Genomic DNA, 18,330 nt, shown 5'->3' with positions numbered 1-18,330 from the left:
TTCCCTGGTCCAAAACAAGGTCAAACGGTGGACTTGGCTGCTGCACAGAGAGGCAATGTCTCAGCAACCTGACCACAGTTGAAGGATGCTGGGGTGGAGCAGAGCTGGACGCCAGCCAAGGAAGAGGTTTCTGAGGGATTTTCCAGGTCGGGTACTACCTGGGGTACTACCAGGATGAAGGTGCCCCATCCCTCCAGGACCTACTGTGTGCAGGCCCCGCTCTCTTAGTGCACCTGCATCACCCTGCTCTCCAGAAGGACGGACTGTCCGGTCCGCCCTGCCTGGCCAGGCCTCCCAGGACGGCGGGTCTTCCATCTCCCAGGGAAGGCAGCTGGAGCCGATCCAAGTGACAAGGGAAATGTAAGGAACGACTTGCTCACGGCCCCCAGCGCTTTCCTCCTCAGACCAGCATCACTGGAAATTCTGTCCTCCTTGCCCGGCACACAGCAGGCAAGCACCGATGCTGAGCGAAGGAAGGCGAGAAGGCAGGGGCGCGCCTTAAAATGTGTGTCTCAACCATCTGGGAGGGACCCGCCCAGATCCTGATCCTGCCCCTCCCACCGAAAGCTTCGAGAAAGAAACAGAAACTGAACCCGGCTGCAGTGAGGCTGCCACCGAGGAAAACACGAAACTCTGCCTCCCACTCATGCGGTCCTCCTGCTCACTCCCCCACAGTCGCATGCGTGCCCAGCAGCGAGGCCGGTGTTAGGGTTCAGACCAGAAGCTGAGGCTCAGATCCGGGTGGGGGGCGGTGGCAGCTCACAAAGGCCAATGTGAGAAGGACAGGACCGGAGCTCAGGCTTCTGACCACTCAGCTGGCATGTGGCAGGTGTCACAGGAGACGTTTCCAAGGAAGGCAGCCATGGTGCCGCTACCCCGAGAAGGGAACCAGGCAGAGGGGCATCCCCAGCTGCTCCGAGCCACAGGGCATGAGGCTGTCAGCCCTGCAAGGCAAGGGCTGCCCTGGGAACCCTCCCCCCCGGGGTGTCCCTCCGACACACCAACTGACCCTGCTCAGCTCCTTCCCTGCTTCTGCCCCAGGGGTCAGCATGATGGGCCTGGCCGGCGGGCTGGGGAAATACACAAGACATCACAGCCGACAGCCAGGAGCTGCCCCTGACCCTGGGAAGGGGGCCAGGCCTGTGTCCTTGGCCTCACCCTTGGCTCCCAGGCTCAGCCTGAGTTCCCATCTGCCCATTTCTCTGTCCACCCCTGCTGCTTCTGACAGGCCCGGTGGGGCCACTCTGCGGGCCCAGGACAAACCTGAGGGTGTCTGGATCCTGCAGGAAGAGGGCAACAGGCAGGCCCTGCAGACGCGCCTTCCAGAAACAGATGCATGCAAATCCCATAGCACACCCTGATTTTAAGTCCTGTCCCAGGATGCCAGGGTCCACATTCTCGGCACCGAAATACGACTCATGGAAGCACCTACTGTGTGCCCCTGTACGCACATCCTTGTGCTTATCCCTCCTCATGGTGGTCATTGCCAGCCCGACACCCCCCACCACAGCCCCTGGTGAATTTAGCTCCTGTCCTTCCTGCCATCATGCTTGCTGACTTCACTGTCCACGCAACAGTCCTTCCTGCCCTGCCCCCTCCATTCTGTGAACTCTTCCTCGGAAGGTCATGGCCTCTACTCTTGCTCGGCTGCTCTCTTCCATGGTCCACCTAGCTCCCTCCCCGCAGCACTGACTCCCACCGCTCAGCTGCGGCCAGACCAGCTAATCCCTTCCCTGCCCACAGGTCCTCACACGCCTCCCACCCTGCTTTCCTCCTTACCCAGCAGGCATCAGTCCGTCCATCCGTCCGTCCGTGGTCCATCTCATGAACCCTTCCCTTCGACACACCCCCACCTCCCCAGCCTGCTCTCCGCCCTCAGCCATCTCCACCCAGCGCCTGACTTAACGCCTCCCCGACTCAGTTTACATTTGTGATCGGAGACTCGAGAGGAGCCCCCACAGCTGCCTAGTCCGTTCGCTCTGCTGTGCTCCCAGACCCCTCCCTCCAGCCCCGCACCTGTAGTCCCAGCCCGCAGCTTCCCGTTTCCCAGACGAGGCCCGCCATGTGCCCCCATGATCCCGTGCAGCCACCCTCTGTCCTGCCTTCCCTCCACGTCCTACTGAGGAGCCAACCATGCTCCCGTTTGAGGCCGACCATCCACCCAGGCACTGAGTCCATGTCTTCTTGGCCCATAATTATGATCAGCCCTGCAGCAACTGTTCCTTTCGCCCCCACACGGTTAATCTTCCGTATCGACTCGATCTTCCCCAGCAGTGTACAAGCGTGCTCTGGTTTCTGCCATTTCAAAAAATGTCTTGACCCCACATGTCCCTCCAGCTACCACCCACTTCTACTCCTTGTATAGGGAAACTCCTCAAAAGGAGGGTCTACATGCAGGGTCTCTAATGCCTCCCATTCCCACTCCTTTCTTGAATCCACTCTGATGGTTAATTTTTTTATTATTTTTTAATTTTTTTATAAACATAGAATGTATTATTAGCCCCAGGGGTACAGGTCTGTGAATCGCCAGGTTTACACACTTCACAGCACTCACCATAGCACAGACCCTCCCCAATGTCCACTGATGGTTAATTTTATGTGTCAATTTGACTGGGCCACGGGATGCCCAGATATTTGGTTGAACATTATTCTGAATGTGTCTGTGAAGGTGTTTTTGGATGAGATGAACATATGAATCAGTAGGTTGAGGAAAGCAGGTTGCCCTCCCCATTGTGGGTGGGCCTCATCCAATCAGTTGAAGGCTTGACTAGACCAGGAAGGCTGACTCTCCTAAGAGTAAAAGGAAAGTCCTCCCACCTGACTTCCTTGAGCTGCCACATTGGTTTTTTTCTTGCCTTTAGACTTGAACTGAAGCATCAGCTCTTTTTAGCTCTCCAGCCTGCTGGCTTTGGACTGGATTTTACACTATCAGCTTTCCTGGGCCTGCAGCTTGCTGACTGCAGATCTTGGGGATTCTCAGCCTCCAAAATCACAGGAGCCAATCTTTATAATAAATCTCTTTGTATTACACACACACCCTGTTGGTTCTGTTTCTCTGGAAAACCCTGACGGAGATACACTCCAATCAGGGTGCCCACCCACCAATCAACCCAAACCGCCCTTGCCAAGGTCACCATGACCCCAGCATTGCAGACCCAGTGGTCAGGTCTCTTCTTCCCCGACCTTTCATTGGCATTGGCTCTCTCGCTTCTCCTTAGAACACGGAGCTCACTGCACTCACACAGTTCTCCTGGTCCTGCCCCTCCCCTCTGGCAGCCTCTTGCCCAGACCTCTCACCTAATTCCAGACTGCTCTATCCCACTGCCTCCTTGGCCTCTCTGCACAACCAAACTCCCGATCCACCCCCCACCAGAATCTGCCCCGCTTCAGAGAATGGGGATTCCGTCCTTCTAGTGACTGAGGCTGAAAACCTTGGACCCCTGCACCCAGTCTGTCGGCACACCTTGCTGGTACCACCCCCAAATTCAATCAGAATTGGACCGCTTCTGACCATCGGCAGCGACGCCTCCCTCGTTCAGACCACCATCACTCCTTGCCCACAACTCCCAGCATTCCTGGCTTCAGCCCTTCCCCCACACAGCAGCCACAGTGCTCCCTCCTCACTCCCCTCCTCGACACCTCCCAGTGGCTCCCCTGGCTCAGGGTCAAAGCCCAAGTCCCTCACTAGTCCCCAAGCCCCTCCACAATGATAAAACCTCCTCTCCTACTGCTCTGCCTGCCCACTGGCCCAGCCACCCCGGCTCCGTGCACCCAGGATGGCTTCCTTCCTTGACTTGAAATGCTCTCTCCCCAGATACCTGCCTGGCTCACATCTGCTTTTCGGCAGGTTGCCCCTCACGGGTCGCCTTCCCCAGGGGCATTCTTTGACCAGCCCTGCCCTGGATCCAGCACTTACTACCCTATCTCCAACGGATGCACCGCACAGTTCTTGTGTACCTTATCTCTCCACCGCCAGCAGGCGAGCTCCATGCCAGCAGGCCCTGGATCTGTTTGGTTCACTACTGAGTCTAGCACCCGCAGCAGGACCTGCCTAGGGCACATGTCCCATGGGTAGCTGGTGAATAAACAGCAAGGATCCGTGCCAAAGGCATGCAGTAACACACGTCCTCCATCTGGAGGAAACTAGTTCAGAGAGGGAGATAATGTACCAGAGACCACACAGCCGTGAACGGCAAAGACGGGACTGGAACCCAGTGCTCTTTCTTACATGGCGGTAGGGAGGCAGTCGGGGAGGGGCTAGCCCTGGCCCCCGCCAGCCTCTGCTGGGGGAGGGAGGGGCTGCCACAGTGCAGTGCCCTGTCCCAAGGAAACAAAATACTGCATAACTTAATTTTATGCTTTAATTGCTTGGAGGTGATTTACGGCAAGCTGTATATTTTTTTCCCAGCTGACACTTCCCTCCACGTATTTCTTTTATCCATCACCACACTTGACAGGTAAGTTGCTGATATTTACTGTTACTGTATGTACCAATATTTCCAACATCTATCACCACCCCAGCCATGTCATGGGCACATAAAGTTCTGCCCACGAATGGTCAGCCTTCTCCAGAAAGAGTCAGGGGCTATATTTGGAGAAGGCCTGATGCTAGAAAGTGTCAGAGTCTTGGGGAGGGGAGACACAGCCCCCCACAACACACACTTACACGGACACCTCCCAGACCCACTGGAATGGCCCCAAGGTGCTCTACCTTTTACTGGGGGGTGGGGGGGCGGTTAAAAATGCTTTTCTTGTTAACAAACATTCAGTGTTATTCTGAGATGCATCCTTCCAGAAAAGCTTTAGAATCCGTGACCTAGTCCAGCCCCCTCATTTAACACAGAACAAAACCGAGGCCCAGAGAGGGGTAGTGACTTGTCCAAGACCACACAGCTCGTTTAGTGGTAGAAAAGGGGCTAGAGCCCGACTCGCCCTTTGTCTCAGCGGTGCTTCCCCTCCTTCCCTGCTGGGGGTAGATTCACTTCCCAAGAGGCAACGGACATTAGATCCGGACCCGACCCTCTTCTACAAGGGTCCAGCCCACCTCCCTTAATCTGGGTAAACACACATCTGGCCCGTGGTCTCGGACAATTTCCTGTGAGTGGTGTCATAGGAACCACACAACAGGCCTCACAGGTAGATAGGCCATTCCCTCTCCACAGACGGGGACAGGCTGGGATCTGTCGTGGTCTGCCCAACCACACCCCCCTCCCGCCCACCCCTGCCCTGCAGCCACCTGACCCACTAACTCCAGGCTGATTCCTCTCTATGCAGGTTTCGCTCGCCTGACACCGAAGCATCCAGGACCAAGAGCCACCCGGGACGTCTGCTCAAAAGCAGACAAACCACCCTGACTCCCGATTCCAGGCCCCGAGTCCGCAGGTCAGCAAGGCCGCCAGAAGGCCCCCGAGTCGCGGTGACACGGGGCCTCTCTGATGTTCTCGGTGCTCCCGGGGCCTCACCCTTGCTCTCTGACTCTCTAATCCCTCAAGCCCCCAGTGGTGGTGCAGGAGGCACTGTGACAGGCAGTGGTAGGGACCCTCAGGGACAGAGGTTCCAGCCCCTCCAGCCGACCGATCTGCTGTGCTGACACCCCGCTCCCACCCCAGGGCCCAGCGCTGGTCTGGCCGGGCTGCTGGGGACAGGGGCCCTGGAGCCAGACCCCGACTCACACAGGCCCCTCGCGTGTGACCGCGGCCAGAGAACCCGCAGAAAGGGACCCCAGCGGGCGAGTGCCGGGCAGGGCGTTTCGGAAGCCCTGCCGGGGAGAAGCTTCCAGCGCCACGGAGGGGCGGTGATGGGCTGAGAGAGGGCACAGGCAGTGGAGACGGAGAGGGCATTTGAGAGCTGGGAGCGTGACTAAGCACCTGGGATGGAGGTGAAGGGGAGGGAAGGCGGTTGAACCCCAGCAATGAAGGGACCGGGCGCTACCGCTGTTGGCCAGTGTCCTCTCCTGGGGTGAAGAGGAAGCTCCACGTGTCCCTCTTCGCCTGGGGACCTGCGCCCCTGGCCTAGATGCCAGCTGACTCGCAGGCTGATTTGCAACCCCCTGGTTCCAGACAGATTCCCCAAGGCCTACAAGTCTCTGGGCTGCAGGTCCCACAGATGTCAGGAGGCCTCCGCCCCAGGCTGGGCTCGGCAGCAGGGGGGGCGGCTAGCACAGCTAAGGGGGGCGCTGGGGGGGTGGGGGCGGGCAGATAATCCACAGACTCATCACAGCCAGATCTACAGCCTCGGGTCCCAGGGGGAGCTGCTCCGCTAAGTAATTGCTTCTGCCTTGATTACAGGCCGTCGCAAATGACGGTGGGCCTGGTCCCACCAGTGTGTTTGACTCTTACAAATGTCCACATGGAAGACACTATCTGGAACATCTGATCGTTACCTTAAAAGGTTTAATTTGCTTAGCGAGGGAATTAGACTATAAACTATTAAGAAATTATGGAAAGTCACACGTCAAAGGGACCCTCCCCCTGTGGGTTCCCTAAGCACATTTTGCTAGAGAGTGAGAGAGAGAGAGAGAGAATGTGTGTGTGTGTGTGCACGCATCCACACAAAGGTGTGTAGTTTCCAGAGATAACGCTGACTTGACAAGGACCCTGTCAAGTTGACTGGACCAGCAACCAACCCCAGAACTGAGGTGGCCCTTCCTGGGGAGACGGAGTAAAGACTGGCTGGAGGCGGTCATACCAGCACAGGCTGGGCCCCCTCCAGTAAAGTGAGGGCTTCGGGCACAGACAGAGCTCTGGACCACACAGGGAGGGATGGCACCCTGGGTGGGGAGAACTCACAGGGGCTCCTGGCACCACCCCCAGACCCACAGGTGTTCCGATCACCAGACCTGACATTGCCACTGGACACAGGCCACGCCTCCCACCCCCTCAGGACCCCCACCTCGCCTGCAGCCTTTTGTCGCCTCTGCCCCCAGGAAGGTCCTTCTCTTTCTTCCCCACATACATCCACCATCATGACCTTAATAAAAACAGCCCCTACTAATGACGACACCCAGCCCCTCATCTTACTCAATCCTCAGAACCCAGGAAAGTGGAGATGTTTATTCTTCTCCCCCTTTCGAGGCAGGAGACGGAGGCTCTGGGGTCAAATGTCCTGGGTCACACGGGAGCGGGATTCAGCCCCTCTGGGAGGCCCACCTCACGGGACAGCTGAGCGTGGGCCTCTGCCCACATTACCTGATTTCCTGGGGGCATCTGCCCAGCTGATGGATGGAGGCCCTGGTCACCAGAGCGGTGATGGGGCCAAGGTCACCAGTGAAGACCAGGCCGGAGCCAGCGAAACCACCCTGCGTCCTGGCCAAACGCAGAGCGTGCTGGGGCTGAAACAGGCTGTTCTGAACTGTGGGGATAAATCAGCATCTCCGGGCTCCCAAGGACGCCGCTTACCTGCCCTTGGCTGACAGCCTCGCTCACTGCCTGGAGATTGACTGGCTGGGGGAGGGGCCCATGAGGAACGGTGCCTACCACCCGGCCTGGCTGGGGAGCAGCTCCCCCAGCCCCCCACTGACAAGCAGCCTTCTCTCCCACTGGGTCCCCAGCAATGACCATCGCTGCTGCCCGCCGTGTAGATGAAGGTCTCAGGGGCAGGAAGACACCCCCAGAGACGCTGGAACCCCCTGGAGTGGCAGTCACTCTCAGAACTTGCCTCCGACGCTCCCCTCCAGCCCCGCTGTGGCAAGTGAGCTCACAGGCCTGGTGCCGCAAGCCTGCAATGTTCTGGAAAGCTGTGCTTTACCTAAATGCTGCTCTCTGTGACCCTGTCGCCGTGTTTGTCTTCAGATTGTAATCGCTGCTGGTTTGTTTCCCAAACCTTCATGCAAATCCCCATGGCATCTATGGCCCCAGAGCACTGAAGGGTGCCCTCCCAACTCTGCCAGACTGCCCTCCCCCCGCTCTGACGTTAAATGTCATCTCAACAGGAAGGTCTCCAAGCTGGGGGCTGGGAAGGGGGAGGAGGGAGGCCAGGAGAAGCCCGTACAGACCTAGCCCCGAGGGACAGCTCTGACAGCCCGGCCTTCCAGGGCTGTAGGTCAAGTGGCCACACGTCAGGGCCAGAAACCCAGACACTGATCAAGCAGCCAGCATTGAGCTGGACATGGTTTACATGCTATTTCCTTCCCGTTTCGCAACAACTCTGTGGGCTACCATGAGCGTCTTGGAACAGATAAGGCAATGACGTTCAGAAAGCCCTAATCACTTGTTCGCTGACAAACAACTAGTCCAAGACAGGTCAGGAATTCAACTGAGCACCGTCTGGGTTCAACAAACCACTCTGTTCATAAAATAACTCCCTTTCGTGAAATGTTCCTGCGTCCAGGGCTGTTGTGATAGGCGCCATGAGCATTCTTGCTTTTTCTGAAGAGGACACTGGGGTTCAGAGATGTTAAGGCACTTGCCAGAGGGTACCCAGCTGATGCTGACAGAGTCAGTACTTGAACCAGTTGCTGGAGCAAAGAACCTGTGCAGTTCACTGGGCTCCAGAGGAAAGGAGCCGCCAGACATGAGGAGGAGACCCGGAAGCTCTACTCCCAGACCACCGTCCCCACTTCCGGCCCTGGTCTCTTGGCAAGGAGATGGGGGACCTGAGACGGGCAGGACACACCGTCCAGAAAGGACCTGATTAGCAAACGCAACACAAGGAGCTGCTGGCTCCTCAGCTTGTGATTCTATTGCAATAGCCTTGGGACCACTCTCTTAGTCAACTCACTGCCTCTTCTCTGGGTCTCAGAATTTTATTCCCTCTGGAGAAAGCCAAAGACCCGAGAGGCAAAACCAGCGAATAACAGCAAAAAATCACCCAAAGTTACTGAACAAGACAGAATTCAACAGCTCCAAGAGGAAAATGTGACAACCACAGAGTACGAGCTTCCAACAATCCTTTCTTTGTCTGGGCACACATCAACATCGCCCTCTGCTGTCAGCCGCCAGTATTACCACATCTCCTGGGCGGACAGCCGGTGGAAGGCTGACCTCCCCCCACCTCTGAGGTTTTACACTCCTCTAGCCCGGCACCCTTCACATACAGTCCTGACTCAGAAGACTTCACACAGAATAAAGGATACCCCTTAGAGAGGTGCAGAGCAGTGGCCCTGCCCCTTGCTATGGAAAAAGAGATTTAAAATACCAATCCTGAAGCTTAGCACCAGAGAGGGGGTCAGGGAGGTCCAAGCCCCTGAGCAGGGCTATGGGGCACCTATCAGAAAAAGACAGGGATTTGTCTTTCTTTTTTCTTTTTTCTTCAAGGAGCACAGAGAAGAGATTCTCCCTGGCTCTGAGCAGACCTCTTCTGAATCCCACAGCTGAAAGATCAGAGGTCTGGCAGGTGAATTCAAGTGTACAGCATCCGCCTTCCCTTCTGCAGTCCCGTGTGGGACCAGGGAGGGACCTGAGGCTCCAGTGCCTGCTCTGCCCTCCAGCCCTGCCATGTGCCCTCTCTGCTCACGTGTTCCCTGCTGCGCCATCTGCCAGCAGGTGCCTGGTGACTTTTAATGAACAGTCACGGAGAGCAGCCCACCGGCTCTGCGGCCATGTTACAGGCTGAGCCCTAAGGGGACAGCAGTCCCCAGACCCTGGGGAGGAAGGTGAAGCCAATCCGACCCTGGAGGACTGAGTCCCTCCGTGTCCTCCCCGAGGACTGTGACGGGCTCCACCGAACAGCCGCAGTCCCGAAGAGCTGTGTGGGGCCTGACTGCCTGTGGAGCCAAGTGTCCTTCCTGAAAGGGCCTCAGAGTGGCCCAGTCTGCAGGTCTCAGTGACCCTCCATCAACAGCAGGCAGAATCACCTCAGCCTTAAATTTGTCTCCACACAGCCCCTCTTCACAGAGGAAGAACCCGGAGTCAGCCCTGACTCTGCGGCCAGCTCTCCTACTTCACGAACAGATCCAGCCCTGGGGGTAGGGGGTCCTTTTATGAAGCAGAGCAGTCCTGTGGGACCAGGAGAGTAATTGTGACTATATCACAGGCCTGGGGCTCCGTCGGTTGGAGGTCCGACTCTTGACTTTGGCTCAGGTCCTGATCTCCGTGTTGTGGAATTGAGTGTCCCTCCCACCCCCACCCCGGGCATGGGTCTCCGTGCTCAGTGGGGAGTCTGCTGGACTCTCTCCCCCAACCTCTGTCCCTCCCCTCACTTGCACACTACCTCCAAAATAAATAAATACATCTCTAGATAGATAGATAGGTAGATAGCTGAGGCAAAGGCCTGTGCATTCCCCAGGCATCCTGGGCCTTCACAACTCACAGGCAGCAAGTGAGGGACAGAAGGAACTGGTCAGCAAACAGGCTGTGAGTTCACTACGGGATCTACTCTTCGTGGCATCAAACCCAGTGACAGTCTGTGGGCAAGGCCAGGTGCACAGGCCATGCTGGGGACAGAAAAATGGAAAAATAAATCTTTCCTTGAGCCAACAAGGAAGATGAAACAGGTCAGGAGGCGTGAGCAAACACGAGACAACTCACACTGAGTCACGGGGAGAGAGAAGGGGCAGGTGCCCACCTGCGGAAGAGCGGGACCCACAGCCAGGGAAGGATGGGGAGACCTCGAGAGGACAGACTTTATCCCTGCAGGACAAACGAGCCTGGGTCAGGGCCTGCCTGGGGAAGGGGGCAATCAGCACCCAAGACAGTGGTGAGGTAGGACTAGAAGGGAGCTGGGGTACTGGGAGGAAGGCTCTGATGGCACAATGCATCTGGAATATTCTGTGGGTAAGGGGGCCCTGCTGAAGGAGCTGGGGGCCAGGGTCAGCTGTGAGGATGGATGCTGTCTGGTGGGGAGGCATGTGGGCTAGAGGAGGTGGGAGGCTGGTCACGAGGTTACTGCTGAGCAGTGCTCCAGAAGGATCCAAACGAGGGCCATGGCACAGGGTGGCTATGGAGGCAGGAGGGCAGGGCACTGGCCTGAGTGAGTAACGGTCACTGTTACTTCTAGTCTTGGGCTGGTGGCTCATCGGGCTGTGCTAATCCTTCCCTCGCCTGCACCCCGGGGCCCCTTCTGGGTTTAAAGGGTCCCCTTTACTCACTACTTGTCTCAAACCCAAACCTACACTTGAGCTGCTACCCCCCCTTCCCCAAACCCAGAGCCAGCTAGTCAAGGTCCGAACCCCAGGGAGGGGCTCAAAGGAGCTTCTCTGAGAACAGAGTCCTGTGACGTGATCCTAATGGGATTCGCCCGCACCCCAGCCAGTGGTCTGAGCACCTACCCTGTTCCCAGCTGGCCAAGAAGGTCATGCCCCTGGGCTCACTGAGGCTTCCCAAAGGTACACAAATGGGGGGAGGATGGGACCCAGACCCTGGAATGCAGCTGACCCAACCCCAGGGCCGGGCCCACCCACCTGCATCCTCTTGCTCTCTCTCTCTCTCTCTCTCTCTCTCTCACACACACACACACACACAGAGGGAGAGAGTGGGATATTTTTGGCCAAAGTGTGATGGTGCCCAAGAGTGTGGCCTTCTCAACACAAGCCATGTAGAGACCACTTTCATCTTTAATGTGCTTTTCAACTCCTAATGGGTAAAAGAAATTTGAGAATCCTCAGAAATTCAGATCACTTATTCCCCAAAGTTAAACCTTGGGAGGATTAGGGAGAAACACGTTCTGTCTCCAGGACTGGCATCTCTTCCCCTTCGCCCTCCCTTTGTGCAGAACACACCACCTTGGAAGGATGCACCCCTTCTCCCTGAGGCTTGCTCATTTGTGCCAAACGTTTGCAGGCTTTGATAAGCCTCCCCAGCAGTCCCGTCCCCCTCAGCACAGCCCACGGGCCACCCCCACGGGGCTCGGTGTCACTGCAGGACGACCCCTTCCTCCTGGTCTTGGTGTCACTGCTGCCAGCAGGTCCAAGTGAGCTGGGGCCCCAGAGTCAGTGCCTTGGGTAATAGGTTCCAGGAGGAATGTCCCAGACTAAATGCCACAGAAAATAACCCCTCGCCGTGACCAACAGGATTGTTTCTGTTGGTCAGTCTTCAAAGCTAACGTTCAGGTGTCAGACATTGTCCTAAGGACTTTACCCATATTGATTCATTCAAAGCCTGTAACAACCCTATGAGGGAACTATTATTACCAGACCCATTTTAAAGATAAGCAACCCGAGGCGGAGAGAAGTAAACTGCCCGAGAGCCCACAGCTAGTAAGTGCTTCAAACCCCATCGTGGTCTGGGCACTTTACCACCCCATGAAACTGCCTCTTCCTCACATTCTCATCAAAAGCAGTGACACCGACAGAGCCTGGCTGGACCTGGACCAGGAACAAAGCTTCCGAGGCTCCGGGGCCCTATAGGAGTCACGAGACTCCTCTGGATTCGGGGGTGAACCTCCAAGCACCTACTCGGAAAGTGGCATCAATGAGATGGCCTCGTGTCCTGAGGCAGGATTTATGGGAATCCTTGGTCTGTCCCCCTAATGCCCCCCTCCCCGGCAGAAATGGCACTCACGCCCTCTGCCACCAGCCCCTCCCACCTCACTCCCAGGGGAGAGCCAGAGACAGACCAGAGCCCCCGGGGTTCGGACTTACTTGAAGAAGTCTTCCTTGCAGTAGACGCTTCCGGCCCTGGAGAAGCACCTGTCGGCCAGTGGCATCTGGCAGTCTGCACACTTGAGGCAAGAGCTGTGCCAGTGTCGGTCGAGGACCTTCAGGATGAACTTGTCCAGGATGTGCTGGTTGCAGCCAGCGCACTGAGGGATTTCTGTGGGGAGAGAGACAAGGCAGAGTGAGCCTTCCACGCGGCGCTGCTCACCGCGCCAGACCCGTGTGGATGCCCTCCCTTCTCCACGATTCCTCTCCCACGGGAGGAAAAGGACATACATAACCCAAAACCTTCGACTGCCCCATAGAATGGGGTGGGGCATACACAGCACGGAGGTCACCGGTCCAGGCGGCAGGCGGGACCTGCAATCCAGCCCCCCCTGTGTGTCCCATTAGGAGGCAGGATTCTCAAGGGGCAGAAACAGGGTTCCTTTCGCAGCTTTGTGTCCCCGCTGCCCAGCACCGCACCTGGCGCGCCCGAGTGGCTTCACAGAGGTGATCATGGAAAAAAGACTTAATCACATCCTCTCCAAGAAGTTCTCCTTGAAACAGTTCAGCAGTTTCTCCTGTGCACTCCAAATTATCAACACGAGTAGGAAAACCAGATCTCTCGGGAATCATCCATGTTTCTTGATTCCTATCATGTTTGTTGGCGTGTTAGAATTTAAAAGTGTTAACATAAGGGAATTCACCTCAAAGCACTTGGGAAAAAAATGTAACCATCCAAGTCTATGTAGGAAGAAAGCTCAAGTACTAAGTCATTCGTGTATCAGATCTGTAGACAGGCTACTGCGACCTTCACGTCACGATATCTCTAGTGACGGACACACGTGTCAGTGACAGGCCCAGTAAACCCCAAAGCCTGCCTGTTCCCATTATGGCCTCAGCAGCTACCAACATTTGCCTGAAAGTCAGACCCACTAGGTGCCTTGCTCTTTGACCCCATTCCCAAAAGGCCCCATGAACTACCAGGTAGTTCTACCAGGAACACACTGGGGCAGATCCGCGTGGGTCTGGGAACCAACTACCTGTCCTCATGCATATGGCATTTTTTCTATCAAAAAAAGTTTCCCGGCTGCCTAAGGGGCTCAGTCCATTGGGCATCTGCTTTGGGCTTATGTCCTGATCCTGGAGTCCCCAAATCAAGCCCTTCTTCCCACTCCCCCCTTAGAGGGGAGTCTGCTTCTCCTTCTGCCCCCTCCCCTCCCTGCCCACCACTTTTGCGCAATCTCTCTCTCTCTCTCCCCCCCTCAAATAAATAAAATCTCTTTTTTCCAATTTATTTATTTTCAGAAAAACGTATTCATTATTTTTTCACCACACCCAGTGCTCCATGCAAGCCGTGCCCTCTATAATACCCACCACCTGGTACCCCAACCTCCCCCCTCCCCCGGCAACGGATGAATGGGTAAGGAAGATGTGGTCCATATACACTATGGAGTATTATGCCTTCATCAGAAAGGATGAATACCCAACTTTTGTAGCAACATGGACGGGACTGGAAGAGATTATGCTGAGTGAAATAAGTCAAGCCGAGAGAGTCAATTATCATATGGTTTCACTTATTTGTGGAGCATAACAAATAGCATGGAGGACAAGGGGAGATGGAGAGGAGTAGGGAATTTGGGTAAATTGGAAGGGGAGGTGAACCATGAGAGACTATGGACTCTGAAAAATAAAATCTTTTTAAAAAAATTTTCCTTCCTGACAAAATGTTCAACCAATTAGATGAGTTACTTACAAACAGTTCCATGCGCCCAACAAAATGCTAAGCACACAACAACAGGATTTCCATCAAAAAAGGGGGGACAAGTAGGACACAAGGTAAGACCATGGATTCTAGGGCCAGTCCACCTGGGCTTGAATCCTGGCTGTGCTTTTTAACCTTCCACAAATTACTTCCCCTCTCTCTGCGCCTGTTAAAATGGGGGGGGGGGGGGTGAGTTGGTGATGACAATAGCACCTGGTAGGATTGTTGTGAAGAGTAATTGAATCAATAGGGCTAAGGCTGGGCCAGTAAACAGTAAGTGCTCAATAAAGGTTTGCTGTTATTAAGAAATAACTGCAGTAACCAGGTGTTAGATGTGGTGCTCTTGTGGCTGAGGGGAAGGAAAGTTAGGGGCAAGTTCATGGACCTGATCTCATTGGGGCCCGCAAGAATCCCTGTGTAGAAGTCAGAGCGCCCCACATCACAGGGCAGCTCCGCCAGGGCCCGGGCCATGCCTGTCGGCCCGCAGGTCGCGCTCCCCAGCTACAACCGCACCCCTGCCTGTCTGAGGGTCCCTCAGGACCCGCACCCCTGGAGCAGCAGGGAAGGGGGGCCTTAGACGGGAGAGACCTAGAGGCTCTGAGGAAGGAGGGAGACTCACCAGGGGCTCCTGCGGTGCGACCAGGCCAGCCCGCGAGGGGAAGGGGGGACAGCTCTTGTAAAAATGTCATTAAGGGCCGGGGCGCGGGGCTCTCCGGCCCGCCTTTGCATTTGCAGGCGCTGCGTCTGCTGAGCCAGGCGCTTGCGGAGGGAGGTGAGGAGCAGATCGCTCTGGCACCGTTTTGCAAGCGGAGGGGAGACGAGATCGAGGCCCCCGGAGCCGGGGAAGCGGCCGGAGCCGGGACCCACCAGCCGCGGGGGGCCCGTCCCAGGCCGGGTGACGCGGCGACACCGCCCGCTGGGGGCGTCTTTGGGTGAGCGGCCGTCCGGAGCCCCGGGGCCAGCTCCCCTGCCGGCGCCCGCGGACGCACTTGAACCCTTGGAGAACCCGGACGGAGAGCGGCGGTCCCGACCCGGAGCGCCCCAGCTCGCTCCCTCCCGCAGCCGCCCCGCTCCGGGGCCAGAGGGCGCCGATTCCCACCTAATTGTTGGCCGGCCTTGCCGCGGGCAGCGGGGCGGCTGTATTTCTCCTCGCAGCCGCCAGTGCAGGGGATGAGGGCGAGGATGTGTGCTCATAAAATTTATTTCGAGCAAGGTAGCTCCCGGGAGCTTAATCTGAGGAGTATTCGAGAGAGAATACATTACGGCTAATGCATGCGAGGGCGGGCGGGCGGCGGAGCTCGGGAGGCTGCAGACGGCGGCGGCGGCGGCTCGCTTCGCGGCAGCACCAGCAGCGACCGACCGGCCTCGGCCTTCAGCTTGCGGGTGCTTCCTGCTGGGTCCGGCGGCGCTGCCCAGACTCGGGGTTCTCTGAGGCCTTAGGACTAAGCCGGGATCCTCGAGTTTGGCAAAAATGAGAGGCTCATTCTAAGGGCCCTTTTTAGGTTAAAAAAAAATAATAAAATCTTTCCTACTGTACTCCAATGTAGATTTTTTAAGGGGGTTGGCATTTTTAAAAACAAAGCATAGAAATGATTTGCGAGATCCATAATATTCCAATAATTGTAAAACTAGATGTCAAGAGCCTGTTATGAGCTCTGCCAGGTCCTGGGTGTACATCCGCACCACTGGGTGAGGAAAGTGTTCTCATCCCCATTTTACAGATGAGAAAATTGAGCCCGGAGATGGGAAGCGAAGTGTCCAAGGTCCCGCAGTGGGGGAAGTGGGACTTGAACCAAGACCCGATGCTTAAGGTTGGTTAACCCAGCCTGAGAGCTGGAGGGATCGTGCCTCGCCTGGCTGGCTCTACCCCTGTCACTTTATGGAAGGAAGAGGTAGTCTCAAAGCTGCTCTGTACAGTGACAAGGGAGTAGATGAGCCACTGGCGTCTTGTGCTCCGTAACAATTGGGCAAATGGAAATGTCTGAGACACACATTTAGATCCTACAGACAGAGTATGCCTGTGCTGTATGGGACGGACACCTAACGCCCAGAGGAGGGTGGGAAGCAGAAGGTCCTGTCCTGCTGATCCCCTCCCCACAGCTGCACGGTGCTAGCTTGTTGATGACATCTGTCAAGTTCAGATTCATCCCTGCCAGTGAGGGGGTGGAGACCTGTGAACTCAGATCCCACACTTCAGGTGACAGCACTCCGTGTAATTATTTTGATTAGTGTGAAATGTAAGCTATCTAGAAATTTTTCCAGGAGCAACAACACAAGCCTTTTTTTTTTAAACCCTGCAATAAATTATTACTATTTTTAAATTCAGAGAGCTCACACAGGACAGAGATTAAAGAGGTCTCCTACCAGAAATAAAGTCATAACCAAAATTTCCAAGGAGGTAGAAGATCTCCAAGTCCCTAATAAACTCAACTTATTTCCTGTAGTATTTGATATCACAAGATTCCACTTTAAAAACTGGAATTTAAGCCGGCCCTGGGAGTCATTAAGAGAGAATTTAACCTGTAAACTCAGATTCCGATATGAGGAGTCCTTGCACTTAAAATGAAAATTATTACCTTATCTACACACAAGTGTTCTTTGGTGATGTTCTCTGTTGGGGCTCGGCAGAGAATAAGACGGTCATAAAAAGACAGCAAAGCCCAGGGAACAGCCAAGGAGTCTGGGGAGATGCTGGTCACCCGATTCAGTGTCCTCCCCATCGGCAGGGCCCAGAGGCTTCTGTGAGTCCCGCAGAGTGACAGGGCTCAAAGCTCAGCGAGAACAGCTGTATGGGCAGGGAGGGTCCCTTGGACACATCCCAGGACACCCACACCCACACAAACACATATATACACAGACAAAAACACATATTCGCACATACTCAGTATACACACATAGAACACAAACATATACATACAAACACACAGAGAAAAACTTACACAATCACAAATAAACCAAGATACACCCTGAGACAAACACAAGGGCACCCATATGTACCACATTCACGCAGCCATGCACGTTTGCATATACTCAGACATACTTGTAACACACACACCCGGAGGTACACACTCACACATACATATAAACATGCACACACACAGCCTCATACACAAGCTGAGGCTTCGCCCTTCTGGAAAACAGCCAGTTCTTCTGAAGGCTAGCTTCATCTCTGGAAAGGAAACCATCTCCGAAGGAGGGAGCTGTCCAACCCTGGAGCCCTTGGGGAAAGCGAGCATTGAGTGCTACAGAAAGCTAGGGGCGGGCACCTGGGTGGCTCAGTGGATTAAAGCCTCTGCCTTCGGCTAGGGTCATGGTTCCAGGGTTCTGGGATCGAGCCCCACATGCCGCTCCCTGGGAGCCTGCTTCCCCCCCACCCCCATCGGCCTCTCTGCTCAGCAGGGAGCCTGCTTCCCTTCCTCTCTCTCTCTGCCTGCCTCTCTGCCTACTTGTGATCTCTGTCTGTCAAATAAATAAATAAAATCTTAAAAAAAAAAGAAAAGAAAAGAAAGCTAGGGGCAAGGAGAAACATTTTGTTCCAATACTCTTTCGGAAAACTGTTGTGAGAATTTGCAAGTTTTCAGTTCTGCTTAGAGTTTACATCTTTAGGTCTGCCAAATTTTTTTTCCAAGACTTTATTTATTTATTTGACAGACAGAGGTCACAAGTAGGCAGAGAGGCAGGCAGAGAGAGGAGGAAGCAGGCTCCCTGCTGAGCAGAGAGGCCAATGCGGGGCTCTATCCCAGGACTCTGGGACCATGACCCGAGCCAAAGGCAGAGGCTTTAACCCACTAAGCCACCGAGGCACCCCTGCCAAATTGTTTGTAATAAATCCCAGATCAGAGTCTGATAGACCTGGGTTCATATCTCAGTCGACCATGTAAACCCTCTTGGACAAACGGCTTAACTTCCTTGAGCCTCAGTTTTCTGATCTGTAAAACAGAGATGGTAACACCAGTCTCGCAGGGTTGGCTGCGTGATCACATCAGACAACAAGCATAAAACTCCTAACCCCATAAGACCGTTGCTCAGCTCACTGGTACCTCCCTTTTCC

The 18,330-nt window shown here is 55.3% G+C and overlaps 1 protein-coding gene across 1 annotated transcript in view; it reads right to left on the bottom strand.

Annotated features, from left to right (window-relative positions):
- Positions 1-18,330, bottom strand: part of LHX4 (LIM homeobox 4) — a 40,630-nt gene that overhangs the window by 10,541 nt on the left and 11,759 nt on the right. Inside the window, exon 2 of the mRNA XM_044266289.1 lies at positions 12,518-12,689. Coding sequence (XP_044122224.1) covers positions 12,518-12,689 — 172 coding nt within the window. The remainder of the gene's footprint in view (positions 1-12,517; positions 12,690-18,330) is intronic.

Source organism: Neovison vison, chromosome 10 (assembly GCF_020171115.1).
Source record: "Neovison vison isolate M4711 chromosome 10, ASM_NN_V1, whole genome shotgun sequence".
NCBI classification, from domain to species: Eukaryota; Metazoa; Chordata; class Mammalia; order Carnivora; family Mustelidae; genus Neogale; species Neogale vison.
Note: the sequence above shows the minus strand (reverse complement) of the source record. Positions and strands in the feature narration are given on the sequence as shown.